The sequence below is a fragment of the Chiloscyllium punctatum genome, chromosome 20, assembly GCF_047496795.1.
Source record: "Chiloscyllium punctatum isolate Juve2018m chromosome 20, sChiPun1.3, whole genome shotgun sequence".
NCBI classification, from domain to species: Eukaryota; Metazoa; Chordata; class Chondrichthyes; order Orectolobiformes; family Hemiscylliidae; genus Chiloscyllium; species Chiloscyllium punctatum.
This window is the reverse complement of record NC_092758.1, coordinates 87,382,079-87,399,943: the sequence shown is the minus strand read 5'-3', so window position 1 is coordinate 87,399,943 and position 17,865 is coordinate 87,382,079. Positions and strand designations below refer to the sequence as shown.

At 44.9% G+C, this 17,865-nt stretch overlaps 1 protein-coding gene across 1 annotated transcript in view; it reads left to right on the top strand.

Annotated features, from left to right (window-relative positions):
* mchr2b (melanin concentrating hormone receptor 2b) overlaps positions 1-4,833 on the top strand; it is a 44,279-nt gene extending 39,446 nt beyond the window's left edge. The window contains exon 2 of the mRNA XM_072590211.1: positions 4,015-4,833. Coding sequence (XP_072446312.1) covers positions 4,015-4,654 — 640 coding nt within the window. The 3' untranslated portion in view covers positions 4,655-4,833. The remainder of the gene's footprint in view (positions 1-4,014) is intronic.
* Positions 4,834-17,865: the final 13,032 nt, after the last annotated feature.

The window sequence follows — 17,865 nt, the reverse complement described above, 5'->3', positions numbered from 1 at the left end:
CTCTCACACACACACTCTCTTCCTCTCTCCCACACACACACACTCTCTCCCTCCCTCCCACACACACACACACACACTCTCCCTCTCTCCCACACACACACACACTCTCCCTCTCTCCCACACACACACACACACACACACACTCTCTCCCTCCCTCCCACACACACACATACACTCTCCCTCTCTCCCCCACACACACACACACTCTCTCCCTCTCTCCCACACACACACAAACACACTCTCTCTCACACACACACACACTCCCTCTCTCCCACACACACACACTCTCTCCCTCTCTCCCACACACACACACACACTCTCTCCCTCTCTCCCACACACACACAAACACACTCTCTCTCACACACACACACTCTCCCTCTCTCCCACACACACACACACACTCTCTCCCTCTCTCCCACACACACACTCTCTCCCACACACACACACACACACTCTCTCCCTCTCTCTCACACACACACTCTTCCTCTCTCCCACACACACACACACACACACTCTCCCTCTCTCCCACACACACACTCTCTCCCGCTCTCCCACACACACATACACAAACACACTCTCTCCCTCTCTCCCTCTCTCGCACACACACACACTCGCTCCCTCTCTCCCACACACACACACACACACACACACACTCTCTCCCTCTCTCACACACACACATTCTCTCCCTCTCTCCCACGCACACACACAAACACACTCTCTCCCTCTCTCTCTCACACACACACACACACACTCTCCCTCTCTCCCACACACACACACACACACACACACATACACTCTCCCTCTCTCCCACGCACACACACTCCCCCTCTCCCACACACACACACTCTCTCTCTCTCCCACACACACATACACTCTCCCTCTCTCCCACATACACACACACACACACACACTCTCTCCCTCTCTCCCACACACACACACTCTCCCTCTCTCCCCCACACACACAATCTCTCTCTCCCTCCCTCCCACACACACACACACACTCCCTCTCTCCCACACACACACACACACACACACACACTCTCCCTCTCTCCCACACACACACACATTCTTCCTCTCTCCCCCACACACACACTCTCTCCCTCTCTCCCACACACACGCAAACACACTCTCTCTCACACACACACACTCTCCCTCTCTCCCCCACACACATACTCTCTCCCTCTCTCCCACACACACACACTCTCTCCCACACACACGCACACACACACACACTCTCTCTTCCTCTCTCCCACACACACACACACTCTCCCTCTCTCCCACACACACACTCTCTCTCTCCCTCTCTCCCACACACATACACACTTACTCTCTCCCTCTCTCACACAATAACACACTCGCTCCCTCTCTCCCACACACACACACACACACATACTCTTTCCCTCTCTCACACACACACATTCTCTCCCTCTCTCCCACACACACACACACAAACACACTCTCTCTCTCTCTCTCTCACACACACACACACACTCTCTCCCTCTCTCCCACACACTCTCTCCCTCACATTCACACACACACATGTAAGTCTATGGGATGAATTTCCATTTGCAAATATATTTTATTTTGTTCAAAAAGCACACAATATGCAGGCAGTCAATTTTTTTTTATAATCCATGTGACATTTGATACATTCCTACTTTGAAAATAGAACCAGTCTGACTCAAGATTGGAATACAGACAGACTGTAGCCTTACACCTTTAATGCATTGTCTGAGCTGAGATGTCACTTTTTTTAGGGTTAGGGTTAGTTTTTTTTTATAAAACCTTAAGTTATCTCGGGAATATGACTTGAAAGAAGTTCTGGGATTTACATATTAATGAATCGAAACCTGCAACCCATTCTAAAAGGTGAAAGGCTTAACAGCAATATATCGCATCAGTATACGACACTGTGATCTTTTGCGATAAATTCTGTGTGCTATGACCCTACTTGACCAGTTACCAGCGCTCCAAAAGCTAGCGCTTCCAAATGAACCTGCTGGACTATAACCTGGTGTCGTGTGATTTTTAACTTTGTCCACCACAGTCCAACACCAGCACCTCCACATCAGTGAAAGGGGGAGAGTGGATAGGGACAAACTATTTCCATTTGGAGATGAAAAAAGAATGGGAGAGTGTAAATTTAAAAGGATTTGCAAAAGGAATCACTGTGATGTGAGAAAAGCCTTTTTGACAAAGCGAGTAGTTGGGGTCTGCAATGTCTTGCCTAGAAATGTGATGGATGCAAGTTTGGTTGAAGCATTTAATAGAGAATTGGGCGTTTACTTTGGTGGAATGATGCCCAAGGAGATAGGGACAAAGCAGGTGTTTGACACAAGGTAATGATTCACTTTTGAAAATAACCAATGCAAGCACAAAGGGCCGAATGGCCTCCTTCTGGATTCGATGTTAGCAATGATGTGGAGAAGCCGGTGTTGGACTGGGATGGACAAAGTTAAAAATCAGAGTTAAAAACCTGGTATTGTGTGATTTTTAACTTCTTCTGGAGTGTATCATTCCAGTGATTCTGTGGAAATTGTGCGAGTTGTTTTAAAAACATACTTGTTGCTAATTTGTGACTTTCGTCTTGTTTAAATACTGTGGTGTCTAGTTGATGAACGTTTCATCGAGTCCTACAGCATGGAAACAGACCCTTCAGTCCAACTAGTCCACACTGACCATGTTCCCAAACTGAATTAGTCCCACTGCCTTCTCCTGGCCCATATCCTATTCATAGTTAAAAATCACACGACATCAGGTTATGGTCCAACAGGTTTATTTGGAAGTACAAGCGTTCGAGCTAGAGCTTCCAAATAAACCTGTTGGACTATAACCTGGTGTTGTGTGATTTTTAACTATGTCCACCTCAGTCCGACACCGGCATCTCCAAATCTTTCCTATTCATGTGTCCATCAAATGTCTTTTAAATGTTGTAACTGTACTTACATCCCCCACTTTCTCTGGCAGTTTATTCCACACATGAACCACTCTCTGTGGAAAAAAGGTGCCCCTCATGCTCTTTTTAAATCCTTCTCCTCTCACCTTAAAAATGTGGCCCCTGGTTTTGAACTCCCCCACCCAAGGCAAAGTACTGTGTCATTCACTGTAACTATACCCTCATGATTTTATAAACCTCTTTTGGGTCACCCTGCAACTCGAAACGGCGACTCTTTTGCTCCCCAGGCACTGTCTGACCTGCTGAGCCTTTCCAGCAACTTCTGTTCTTGTCCCTGATTTACAGCATCCTCAGTTCTTTCGGGTTTTTTTCCCACGCAACAGAGCCAGTTTCATAATATTCATGACCAGTTTGTGTTCAGTTTCCTGACACAGCCATGGTTGTTTGATTTGATTTGATTTGATTTATTATTGTCACATGTACCTTGATACAGTGAAAAGTTTTGTTTTGCGTGTAGTACAGGCAGGTCATACCATGCAAAGTGCATTAGGGTAATAGATCAGAGCAAGGGATACAATGTTGTACCTGCAGAGAAGGTTCACAAAGAGCGAGATCACCATTAGATTTTGAGAGGTCCATTCATCAGTCTAATAACAGTAGGGAAAAAGCTGCTCTTGAATCTGTTGGTGCGTGTGTTTAAGCTTCTGTATCTTCTGCCTGATGGAAGAGGTTGGGAGAGATTATAACCGGGCTGGGAGGGGCCTTTGATGATGTTGGCTGCCTTCCCGATACAGTGGGAAGTGTAGATGGAGTCAGTGGATGGAAGGTTGGCTTGCGGTCATTCTGAAACCTGCGTGTTTTGTACATCAAGACTTTGATTACAAAAGTCAAGAAATTGTAGAGGACCTCGACAAAACAGTTTGATTCCACTTTGTCCGTGCTTCCCAATTCAGGGCACCGGAAGAGGTGAGCGGGAGGGTTACAAATGAACAAGGGAGGGACAGAGGGCTCAGAAATAGAGAAAAGCTCATGATACCTCTCTGGTCATGATCCAAATAATGTAGTAAATCAGCACTGTATTCTAACCATAATGAATGAATTCTTTTGTTCTTCGACAGGTATATTGCAATTGTGCACCCCACCACCGAGAAACGAACCATCTGTCGGACAGTGCTTGTAAATGTCCTTGTTTGGCTTGGCAGCTTGTTACTGACAATCCCAGTCATGCTATATTCCAGGACGATCCAGACAGGAGGCTCGGAAATATGTGCCCTGGACCTGCCCTCTGGAGCAAAGGACATGTACTGGTATACACTCTACCAGTCCATACTGGGATTTATCATTCCTCTGATTATTATAAGCACTTTCTACTCAATGACTCTCTTCCACGTCTTTAAGTCACTCCGAAGAGTTGGCAGGAAGCAATCCGTGCAGGCAAAGAGAGCGACCAAGACTGTTCTCATGGTGATTGGTGTCTTTCTGGTTTGTTGGTTGCCTTTTCACGTGATGCAGGTGCTCAACCTAACCTCCGTGACCCCCACCTTGCTCTTTCTTTACATCTATCACGTTAGTATCTGTCTGAGCTATGCTCACAGCTGTGTCAACCCTCTTGTTCTCCTGTTCTTCACAAAGACCTTCCAAGAGCGTTTGTGTGGCACAATGGCAAAGAGCAGTTCCACCTCTCATGTCAAGTTGACCACCACCAGAAGAGCTGGTACCTGTGAAAGCATAGAGATAGAGTGTAAGAGCTCAGTGTGAATGCTGTCTGAATAGGTGACACCCACTTAACACAATGGAAACACATTGTCCCCACTGTAATAAAGACACTGCAAGCCCTCAGCAACTGGAGAGAGGGACTGTGTTAACATTTCAAACTTTTCATCTGGTTTTCCTATGGTCTTATTAGGTTCTTGATTGTCAAGGGGTATGGGAGAAGGTGGGAGAGTGGGGTTGTGAAACTCATCTGCCTTGATTGAATGGCGGAGCAGACTCAATGGGCTGAATGGCCTAATTTCTGCTCCTATGTCTTATGTTTTATGGTCGTTTCTCTTTCCGTAGATGCTGCCTCAGCACTTCTGGTTCCTATTTCAGATCTACAATGTCCGCCAGTATTTTGCTTTGATTTTATTAACAATCTTATTGTTGATAATCTAGGACGTTTTTCCCCGTGGAGCGTCGGAGGCTGAGGGCTGACCTTATAGAGGTGTATAAGATCATGAGGGGCATGGATATGGTGAATACTAGGTGTTTTGTTTTTCTCCCTAGAACAGGGGGAGTTCAAATCTAGAGGGAATAGCTTTAAGATGAGAGGAGAAATATTTAAAAGGGACCTGAGGGGTAACTTCTTCATGCAGAGGGTGGTGTGTGTGCGGAAAGAACTGCCCCAGCGAAGTGGTAGTTAGAACATTTAAAATGTATTTGGATAGGTACATGGATAGGAAAGGTTTTGAGGGATATGGGCCAAATGCAGGCAAATAGGACTCATTTAGTTTGGGAAACTTAGTTGGCATGGGTGAGTTGGGCCATAGGGTCAGTTTCTGTGCTGTATGACTCTTAACTTCGATTCTGTGTGAGTTTGATATTCTTCGAAAGGTTTGAGACTCTCAGAATAGAAGTCCTGAAGCATCCTGAAGTCAGGTAGAGATCTGAGGGATGCAGAATAGATGTTAGATATGGAATGGAGAACCTTAAAATTTGACCCAGCAACATGCCTTCGATTAACTGTTTCAGGTGAGGTTGAGAGGGATGTAAAAGAATTGGGAGTGTTATGGTACTGATTAGGGAGAGTATCACAGCTGCACTGAGGGAGGATGCTTTGAAGGGCAAGGATATAGCTCAGGAATAGGAAGACTACAGTCATTCTGATGGGGTTGTACTACAGTCTTCCCAACAGCCACAGGGAGATAGAGGAACCGATATAAGGACAGATTATGGCAAAACATCAGGGTTATTGTAACAGATGATTTTAATGTCCTCAGTATTGACTGGGACTCCCTTAATGGCTGGGGCTTGAATGAGGGTGGGGGGAGCAGAATTTGTTAGGTGTGTCCATGAGGGCTTCTCGAAGGAATATGTAAATAGTTCAACAAGGGAAGGGACCATGGTAGATCTGGCATTGGGGAATGAACCCAGACAGGTGATCCAAGCTTCAGTGGGCGAGTATTTCAGGAACAGTGACCATAATTCTATAGGCTTTAACTGACTTGGAATCATAGAATCCCTACAGCACAGAAAGAGGCCAATCAGTCTGCACCAAATGGGACTAGATTAGGATACCTGGTGCAAAGATCATTCCACCCAATCCCTGTAATCCTACATAGGGTTTTTAACCATGGCTGACCCACCTGACCTGCACAGTATAGGGCATTTTGTTTTTAGAATTGCCAATCTACCTAACTGACCCATCTTTGGACTGTGGGAGGAAGCCAGAGCACCCGAAGGAAACCCACGCAGACACGAGGGAGAATATGCAAACTCCACAACAGACAGTCACCCAACGGTGGAATCGAACCCGGGTTCCTGGCGCTGTGAGGTAGCAGTGCTCACCACTGAGCCATGCTGTGGATAAAGGTGACTAGAGCTTTGATAAAAATACTGAATTGGGGACAGTGCACAATGACAATATTAGTCAGGAACTGGGGAATGTAGACCAGGGACAGCTGTTTGAGGGTAAATCCACATGTTCTGAAGAAGGGTCACTGGACCTGAAACATTAACTGTGCTTTCTCTCCACAGATATTGCCAGACCTACTGTGTTTTTTTCCAGCAATTTCCGGTTTTGTTTCTGCTTTCCAACATCCACAGTTCTTTGGATTTTTTTTTTGTCTGGCATTTGGAAACCTTTTAAAGGCCAGTCGATTAGAATTCATGACCAGCGTGTTCCTGTAAAAGTGAAGGATGAGGATGGCAAGATTCAGGAACCTTGGATGACGAAGAAATTGTGAGCTTTAGTTAGGAAGGAAGAAGAGGTATGTGTAAGGTTGAGAAAACTGAAGATGGACAGAGCCCTGGCGGAATACAAACAAAGCAGGAATGAATTCGAACAAGGAGTTCGTAGAGATAAAAGGCACCATGAAATGACCTTGACAAACAGGATTAAGGAAAATCCCATGGCCTTTTATATGTACATAAGGAGTAAGAGATTGGCCAGGGAAAGACTAAGTCCACTAAAGGACAAAAACAGAAATGTATGCAAGGAACCATAGGATGTGGGTGAGCTCCTTAATGAATAGTATTCACAAAGGAGAAGGACATGATGGATAGGGGTATGTTGAGATTCGAGGGCATGATAATATGAAAAAGGAGGAGCTCTTGGATGTTGCGTGTATGGAATGAGCTGCCAGAGGAAGTGGTGGAGGCTGGTACAATTACAAGATTGAAAAGGCATATGGATGGGTATGTGAATAGGAAGGGTTTAGAGGGATATGGGCCAAGTGCTGGCAAATGGGACTAGATTAAGTTGGGATATCTGGTCGGCATGGAGTGAAGGGTCTGTTTCCGTGCTGCACATCTCTATGACTCTACAACAAATCCTTGGGCCTGATGGGATCTATCCCAGAATTCTGCGGGAGACGAGGGAGGAGATTTCTGGGCCCTTGTACGAAATCTTTGTAAACTCTTCAGTCACAGGCAAGGTCCCTGAGGACTGGAGGATAGGCAACGATGTTCCTTTGTTTAAAAAGAGCAGTAAGGATAATCTGGGAATTAAAAGGCAGGTGAGCCCATCTTCAGGGAAATTATTGGTGAAGATTCTGAGGGACAGGATTTGTTTGCATTTGACAAAATATGGATTTATTAGCGATAGGCACCATGGCTTTGTGCAGGGCAGGTCTTGACTCACAAACTTGATTGAGCTTTTTGAGGAAGTGGCAAAGATGCTTGATAAGGGCAGGGCAGTGGATGTTGTCTACCTGGACTTTAGCAAGGCCTTTGATAAGGTCCCTTATAGTAGGCTCATACAGAAGGTGAAGTCACATGAGACCCACTGTTACGTGACGGCAAGGAACCCCTCTGTTAATTAAATAAGCACCAGAAAAACTCACCTCATCTTGTAATCTGTTAGAGTATGAGTGACAGAGAACTCCCAAATTCCACCATTTAAAAAAAATAATATTAGTGCATTCTTTAACATTAAAAGTGGACATTAAACAACAACTATTCACAACTCTAAGCCCCCCTTTCTCTTAACTGCTTATTATCTGCCTCCAACTCTATAACAATATACTATTCCAATAAAACACTTATTAAAATTACATCAACTTAATTTCAAAATGACACAGCGGCTGTTGTCTTCGGCCGTGTCTGCTTCCGGCTGAAGATCTCCCTGGTTTGTCTTCTTTCTGTTTAGTGCGAATAAGTTTCATATGAAAAGGTACCTTTGATAGTTGCTCTGTCTGATTTTCAAAATGCCTGCCTTTCTTGTATCCCCAACATCGGATCATCTCATTGGTTCGATGTTGGCAAACCTCGTGCGACTGTTTGTGTGGAGTATGCACATTCTCCCCGTGTCTGCGTGGGTTTCCTCTGGGTGCTCCCGTTTCCTCCCACAATCCAAAGATGTGCAGGACAGGTGAATTTGCCAGGTTAAATTGCTCATAGTGTTAGTGCATTAGTCAGAGGGTCTGGGTGGGTTACTCTTCAGAGGGTCGGTGTGGACTTGTTGGGATAAAGCGCCTGTTTCTATACTGTAGGGAATCTAATCTAAAAAAAGTTCAAACTTGATTAGGTTTTAGTATCCTGGGGCATAATTTAAACAGATTGGTTACATTTGAATTATTGTCAAAACAGCAACCAACTCAGGGATCCACTTCACAGCCAAGTGTTACATATTTTCAATGTTCCAGTATGTTCTGAGACTGCTTTTGTAAGCACTCACTCTCTCTTAAAGGCACAGAACATGCCTTCAAGGTCAGAGTATTGAGTACAGGAGTTGGGAGGTCATGTTGCAGCTGTACAGGACTTTGGTTAGGCCACTGTTGGAATATTGCATACAATTCTGGTCTCCTTCCTATCAGAAAGATGTTGTGAAACTTGAAAGGGTTCAGAAAAGATTTACAAGGATGTTGTCAGGGTTGGAGGATCTGAGCTACAGGTAGAGGCTGAACAGGCTGGGGCTGTTTTCCCTGGAGCGTTGGAGGCTGAGGGGTGACCTTATAGAGGTTTACAAAATTATGAGGGGCATGGATAAGATAAATAGACAAAGTCTTTTCCCTGGGGTTGGGGAATCCAGAACTAGAGGGCAGAGGTTTAGGGTGAGAGGGGAAAGATATAAAAGGGACCTAAGGGGCAAGTTTTCACGCAGAGGGTGGTACGTGTATGGAATGAGCTACCAGAGGATGTGATGGAAGCTGGTACAATTGCAACATTTAAGAGGCATTTGGATGGGTATATGAATAGGAAGGGTTTGGAGGGATATGGGCCGGGTGCTGGCAGGTGGGACTAGATTGGGTTGGGATGTCTGGTCAGCATGGACCGGTTGGACCGAAGGGCCTATTTCCATGCTGTACATCTCATGACTCTAAAACTTCGTAACACCACAGTGAGCTGGTAACATGGATACAGAACTGGCTTGGTCATAGAAGACAGACATAAATGATGTAAGAATAATGAGAGAAAGGATGTTTTTCTGACTGGAGATCTGTGACCAGTGATCCACAGGGATCTGTGCTGGGATCTTGATCAATTGGTCCAATGGGTTGAGGAGTGACAGATGGAGTTTAATTTGAATAAATACGAGGTCTTGCATTTTGGTAAAACAAACTGAGGCAGAACTTACACAGTTAATGGTAGGGCCTTGGAGAGTGTTGTCAAACAGAGAGACCGAGGAGTTCAGATACACAGTTCCTTCAAAGTTGTATCACAGGTAGACAGGGTAGTTAAGAAGGTGTTTAGCATGCTTGTCTCCATTGCTTTTACTACTGGCTATGAGTTGGGATGTCATATTGCAGTTGTACAGGACTTTAGTGAGGCCACGCTTGGAGTACTGTGTCCAGTTCTGGTTGCCCTGCCAGAGGAAGGATATTGTTAAATTGGAGAGGGTTCAGAAAAGATTTACCAGATGTTGCTGGGACTGGAGCATCTGAGCTTTCGGGATAGGCTGGGATATTTTTCACTGGGGCTTAGGAGGTTAGGGGTGACCTTGTACACATTGATGAAATCATGAGGGGCATATATTAGATGAATAACAGAGGCTTTTGATCTGAGGTGGATGAGTTCAAGATTCGGGGGCATATTTTTAAGGCGAAAGGATAAAGATTTTAAAAGGATCCAAGAGGCAACTTTTTCAGACAGAGGGTGGTTCACGTATGGAATGCGCTGTCAGCGGAAGTGGTGGATGCAGGTACAGTTATAACATTTGAAAGACATTTGGATAGGTACATGAATCTGAAAGGTTTAGAGGGATATGGGCCAAATGCAGGCAACCAGCTTAGTTTGGGAAATGTGGTTAGCATAGAGAGTTGGATTGAAAGGTCTGTTTCCATGCTGCATGATGCTATGAAAATGCAAAGAGACTGGATAGGGCATATTTTAAGAGCAAAAATACTGACAAGAGATGTTACGCAAGGAACATGTAAAGAAAAAAAAATGAAGGAGGAGGTTTTTGTGCTGGACTGCTTGAAAATTGAAGGAAGATATTGGCAATTAAAAAGCAGGAACAGATAGACATGGAGAAGTCCTACATCATGAAGGGCTGATGAAAGGCTTTTGCCCAAAACATCGATTTTCCTACTCCTCAGATGCTGTCTGACCTGCTGTGCTTTACTAGCACCAGTCTAATCCTCCCTTTTGCCTAGACATGGAGAAGGCTGAGTCAAGGCAGAGCACATCATCAGAAAGGTGATGGCAATAAGTAAAATACATTTCCAAAAATTTCCATGCTGAACAGAAAAAGATGCTTATTAAATCACCATTAAATGTTTGTTAAAGGCAAACTAGAGGAGCCAGAGGGGTGGCATGGTGGCTCAGTGGTTAGCACCGCTACCTCACAGCACCAGGGATTCAGGTTCAGTTCCAGCCTCAGGTGACTCTCTGTGCGGAGTTTGCACATTCCCGCTGTGTTTGTGTGGGTTTGCTCTGGTTTCCTTCCACAGTCCAAAGATATGCAGGTTAGGGTGGATTGGCCATGGGAAATTGTGCAGGTTGGGTGGATTAGCCATAGGGAATGAGAGATTACAGGGAGTGGGTGGGATGCTCTTCGGAGGGTTGATGTGGACTCGATGGGACAAATGGTCTGCTTCCACATTGCAGGGATTCTGTGAATTCAGCTTTGCTCAGAGTGGGGTAGATATTTAACTTGCAATTTGGATGTGTGTAAATCTGTGGTTCACCAGTTATTAAAATATTGCCCTATGTTCCTTTTCACTGAAATTAATGCACAGTTTTTATAATAGGTGGACAGTCTGAGGACCTGATATAATTATGTCTGATAATAGCTCAAGATTATTAATATGCCTATCCATGATTTCTCTCTTCTTTCAGCAGAAATGTGACCACTGATGTTAAACTCAAGAATGTTCACCGTTTAAGTGCTGCATTCTGTAAAATGCTGTAATTTCAAGCTGATGTTCATTAGTTACTGACCTGGGATTAAGTGCACGTACACTGATCTTGGATTGAGATGCAGCTGGGCCCAGAGATATCCTTGACAGTTAAGTAGCCTGTTCAGATTCACACGTTAAAGATGGTGTGTGGTGGTGAGGAGAATCAACACTTGTGAAGTTGTCTTTTGCCAGGATCTTGTTACCTGCAGAGTGAGGGAGTAAAAATCAAGCAAACAATTTTTGGAAATGAAAGGGTAGCTCCTCATGACCCGATCAGATCGAAATGTTGACTATTTCTTCTGTACCTGTTGATATGTGGCTTTACTCTTGCGTGAAATAGGAGGCAGTACTCCAAGGGAAATTATTTGTAGCATTCCCTTAGAATGACATCTTTCCAGTGTTAAAAATCATACAACACCAGGTTATAGTCCAACAGGCTTATGTGGACATACAAGCTTTTGGAGCGCTTTGTCAAGTAGCTAGCGAGCAGTATCATAGGACACACTATTTCTTCGTAAAAGATCAAAGTGTCAGACAACTGATGCGATGTATTGAACAAACCTAGATTGCTGTTCAGTCTTTCATCACTTAGATTGGGGATGCAGGTTTGGATTGATTAATACATAAATCTCAGAACTTCCTTCAAGCCACATTCCCAAGATAACTTAAGCTTTTATTTAAAAAAAGTGACAATACATTAAAGATGTGAGGTTCTAGTCTGTCTGTATCCCAATGTTGAGTCAGATTTTTTTATAAAACTTTAAGTTATCTTGGGAATGTAACTTGAAAGAAGTTCTGGGATTTACACATTAATGAATCGAAACCTGCAACCCATTCTAAGTGCCTGTTTGGAATGGTATTGCTTTTCTTCAGAACAGAAAGGAGCTGTCACATGGTGGGTTTTACGCTGTAGACAGATGGGGAGGGGGAGGAAGTGTATCAGACTGTGATTGTGCCCTAAGCAAAAGAGAAAGACACCACTCGCCCCTCCTCCCCCTTTCTCAATGGCGTAAAACCTCCCTCTGACTATCCTTTTTGAGTCCTGGAGAGCAGTGATTGAACTCTAAATGTTAACTCCATTAACACTGTCAGGTTTGCTCAGTTTCTCAGGCACTTTCTGTTTTTAACTCAGTTTTACACATCTGCAGTATTTTATCATTGACCTATCACAACCTCGAAAAAAGGTCTTGAAAATGTGAAGTCTGCCTCTGCAGTTCGTCTGCTCCTTGGATATCGCCTGACCTGCTGTGTTTTTCCAGCAGCACACTCTCTGCTCTGCAGCTCACAGAGTGAATGCCCAATTTCCCATCTGTATTTCTGTTTTCACTGGTCCCGTTCCAAATTAATGGATGTGCCTGTATCATACATTCCTGATGAAGGGCTTATGCCTGAAACATTGACTCTCCTGCTCCTTGGATGCTGCCTGACCTGCTGTGCTTTTCCAGTGCCACACTTTTAAACTCTGATATATTCATCAGCATCTGCAGTCCTCACTTTCTCTCTATCGTATACTCATTGAATGAAGTGGATCATTTTGCACTGTGCGTTTTGATTGTCCTGAAGCTGTAGTCTTTTTCTTGCGGCTGTTTAATGGTTGCATTGTTCAGGTTAATAATTGCAATGTTAAATATTTGACGATTGATCGCCATGAGTGATCTACTTCTTACTGTTAAGACTAGCTGTGTATTTATTTATAAGATGAGTTGCAAGCAGTTTTGAAGTTTAGTGCAATTCAGTTGATGTAAACATTATTACTTGTTCAATTCTGGCTGTGACTATTTTATTGACTATTAACAGTTTGATCATTTGGAATAAAATGCGTCTGGGCAAAACAAGGGTGTCCCAATAAGTTGACTTTATTTGCGTTCAGCTGTGATTATGTATCGATAAATAATCATTTCTTACATGCCAAGTACAAAACAGAACCCTTTTTGAGTGCACAATGAGAAGCAATCATATCCCCGTCTCAACATGCTCCAGAGACTTGAGATCAGAAATCAGAGCAGACACCATGAAGGGGTACTGTATTGTTGGATGTGCTGTGCCATGAGGGACTGGATTTTATAAATCTCAAAATATACTTTATTCATTAAAAAGTCTCTGTGTACATACATTGTCGAAAATGCAGCTTTATATAGATGCATAACAAGTTAACCATCAAAAGTTGGACTTTGATTCTATCCAACAAACCAAATACCTCTCTTATACATACAATACTTAATATTCACATATATTTGGAGCACTGGGAGGGTCTAATAACTGAACAGACCTCCATTTCCCTTCAGCGGGAAGCCATCAGACAGTGGTCTTTCCCCCTTGTGCCTTGGCGGTAGCTGCCCCAAGCTTTAGTGCATCGTTCAGCACGTAGTCCTGGACCTTGGAATGTACCAGTCTGCAACACTCAGTCAGGGCCAACTCCTTGTTCTGGAAGACCAACAAGTCTCAGGCAGCAGAAAAAGCATCTCTCACTGAGTTGACAGTCCTCCAGACACAGTCGATGTTGGTCTCAGTTTGCCTTCCAGGGAACAGAGTGTAGAGCACAGAGTCCCATGTCACAGAGCTGCTCAGGATGAACCTCGACATGAACCACTCACATTTCTTCACACTTCATTTACAAAGGCCCATTCCAGAAGGAGATGGGTGACCATCTCTACCCTAAACCCCGACCCCCACAACCACTTTGAGAGCAGCGTGCAGTGACACAGAAAGCCCGGGCGCACATGAAGGATCTCCTGGGTATTCCCCTTCTCACCACCAGCCAAGCGATGTCTTAGTGCTCATTAGAAAGTTCTGGTGATGAGGCGTTTCTGCCAAATGACTTTGACAGTCTGCTCTGGGAACCACTCGACAGGATCCACTCTCTCCTTTTCCCACAGGGTCTCAAGGATGCTGCGTGCTGATCGCTTTCTGACGGACTGGTGGTCAAAGGAGTTTGCTTTTTGCAGATTTTTCCACGAAGGACAGGTGATACAGAACCGTCCAACTGCTCGGAGCATTCCATAGCAACAAGGCCAGTCCCATCCTTCGCAACACCGGGGACAGGTAGACCCTCAGGCCATGGTGACGCTGAGGGGGTGTTGCACTGTCAGAGTTGCCATACCATGAGGGAAAATTGCGCTATTGGAGGTGCTGTGGCTCACAATAACTTTAAGACCTGTCTGTCCTCTTAGATAGACATTATAGATCTTGTGACAATATTCCAAAGATACTTTTGCCCTGGGTAACACTTTATCGCTAACCAACTTCACAAAATCATCATTGGTGATTATCTCAGAACTGAGCTGTGGGGCCCTGTGTGCAAATTAGCTGCCATCTTTTGAAGAGTGACTAACACTTCAGAAAGAGCTTAATTAGCTTTGCCATCCTTGAGATTATGAAAAACAAGTGCAAGTATTTCTTTTTGACACTGGGTACAGTTCCTGCTGCAAAATTAATGGAATAGCAAAATCTGAAGTGGGGACTATTAAACAATTGAATGTCAATAAACATTTTAATGTTCTTGCTGGTGGTTTAATTACACCCAGAAATGTAATGGGAGGAACTCTAAGCCACTATTTCTGCAACAGAAATACGGATCACAGAGCACTGGTTCAGAATTAATCAGTCTGGATTTGAAAAGCACTTGGCTCTATTTAAAAGACCTTTTAAGGTGATAAATTGTTTCCAGTCACTGCTTTTCTGCGATCAGTATTTGTTTCTCTGTCTTGTGGTGTATTGAAGAAGCACTATTTATCTAATGAGCCACCAAGTAATGAAGAATACATTATATCAGCTCTATAATTACAGAGGCTAAAGCGTCAATAAAGTAATAACTAAGGTTCAAAGTTTGTGAGAAGATTTGTAGCTCGAGTGCTCGTTGTTGTGGTTCTGTTCGCCGAGCTGGGAATTTGTGTTGCAGATGTTTCGTCCCCTGTCTAGGGGACATTCTCAGTGCTTGGGAGCCTCCTTGAAGCCCTTTCACAGGACGGTCCCACGCACTGAGGATGTCCCCTAGACAGGGGACGAAACATCTGCAACACAAATTCCCAGCTCGGCGAACAGAACCACAACAATAAGTAAGGTTTCAGGCTGAGAGTTACTGGTCCATTAAACAGAGCTCAGTCAGACAATAGTGTAAGATCCATCGCCACATCTTTTTTTGAACACAATAATTTCAGGAGTGGATTAGCGCACATCTTGGATGAACACTCCCAATCTGGTCCATCTCTGCAGTTTCTTTAACATTGAATTTACTAAATTAAAAAAAACCAAAAGAATTGAGGATGCTGGAAATTGGAAACAAAGACAGAAATTGCTGGAAAAGCTCAGCTGGTCTGGCAGTGTCTGTGGAGAGAAAGCAAAGTTAACATTTCAGGCTTCTGAGTCGAAAAGTGTAGCATTGGCAAAAGCACAGCAGGTCAGACAGTATCCGAGGAGCAGGAGAGTTGATGATTTGGGCATAAGCCCATCATCAGGAAAAACTCGAAACATTGATCCTCCTGCTCCTCGGATGCTGCCTGACCTGCTGCGCTTTTGCCAACGCTACACTTTTCGAGTCTGATTTCCAGCATCTGCAGTCCTCGCTTGCTGCTAGTTTCAGGGTTCTGAGGAAGGATCACTCCACCCAGAACGTTAGCTCTGATTTCTCTCCACAGATGCTGCCAGACCTGCTGAGCTTTTCCTGCAATCTCTGCTTTTGCGTTGAATTTACAGTGGGGAAGTGGGAGAAATTTGCACACCCAATTTGCACAACCTAGATATTTGCTGAGGGAATCTAAATAACACAATTGAATTTGAAGATTCACAGTTGGGGACATTTGGTTCTGTAGCCTTGGCGGTTTTGGCACTCCGAATACCGGTTTCGGTGCAACATGGCCTGTTCTGTGCTTGTCTGACCACATCCGGCACAATTACACTGGGTTGATGGAACCATAACGTGCACGCTATGTGCTGGAGGTGATGGTAATTTTTTAAAAAGTCAAACCAGAGCCTGGAGGCAGCAGTAGCTTGAACCAGGGCGTGGATTTCCAACAGTGAGCGAGTTCCCTGACTGGAGGTGAGTGGAGCAGAGATTTGCAAACATTTGATTTTTTAATGTCAGATATGAAGCCTAGGAACTGTTTGTTGAGCTGATGGATCCTGCGTTTGATCGAGAGTGGTGGAGGACCAACACACGTTTGGGACAGGGAGGCCTTGAGCTGGGGGAGGGATGAGGAGAACATATGGAGGTGCCCCAGCCCAGCCGAGAAGGTCCAGTGGAGAATCTGGAGAGACAATTGTTCATAGAAGTATTGGAGGCATTGCAAGGATGGAGCATCAAAGGTGCGTCTAAATTTGGTGGGTTTAAAAGGTACCTGTAGCCATAAGAAATGAAATGGTTGTGAAGACAGCAGCTAAGGGATGTCATGCAGCACGTTTGTTTCATCATGTGGTCATGTTTCATCATATGGATGGCACAGTGGCTCAGTGGTTAGCACTGCTGCCTCACAGCGCCAGGGACCTGGATTCGGGCGACTGTCTGTGTGGAGTTTGCACATTCTCCCCCTTGTCCTCACCTAACACCCTACTAGTCTCCACATCCAATGCCAAGAACATATTCCCCTTCCCATCCTTCTCTGCCTTCCACAAGGACTGTTCCCTTCGCCAATCTTTGGTTTGTACCACTCTCCCACCACACCCCCCCCCCACAACACTCCTGAATCTCCAGGTACCTTCCCCTGCAATTGGAAAAGATGCAAAACCTGCCTGCACACCACGCCCCTCCCCTCCATGCAGGGCCCCAAACAGTCCTTCCGGGTGAGACAGAGGTCCACCTGCCTCTCCTCCAACCTAGTTTACTGCATCCAGTGCTTGCGATGCGTACTTCTGATTGGAAAGACCAAACGTTAACTTAGGGAATGTTTTGCCGAGCATCTCAACCAGGCCTGCAGAGGCCGACCAGACCTCCCAGTCACCTCCCATTTTAATTCCCCTTCCCATGCCCTTTCCAACTTGACCTCATCCATTGCTGCAATGAACCACATTGCAAACTAGAGGCGCAACACCTTATCTTCTGCTTGGACAGTCTACAGCCCAGAGCACTCAACACTGAGTCCCCCAATTTCAAATAATCGTCCTTCCCATCCCCCGAATCCCTTCCCAGCTCCTCCTCCACCCTTCCATTCTTGTCATCGACTCTTCCTACTAACCACCAACTGGACTCCAACCACCCCTGGATCAGGTGGCATGGTGGCTCAGTTGCTGGCACTGTTGTCCCACAGTGCCAAGGACCCAGGTTCAATTCTGGGTGACTGTGTGGAGTTTGCATGTTCGCCCTGCGTCTGTGTGGGTTTCCTCCGGGTGCTCTGGTTTCCTCCCACAGTCCAAAGATGTCAGGTCAGGTGAATTGGCCATGGTAAATTGTCCACAGTGTTCAGGAATGTGTAAGGTTAGGTGTATTAGTCAGGGGTA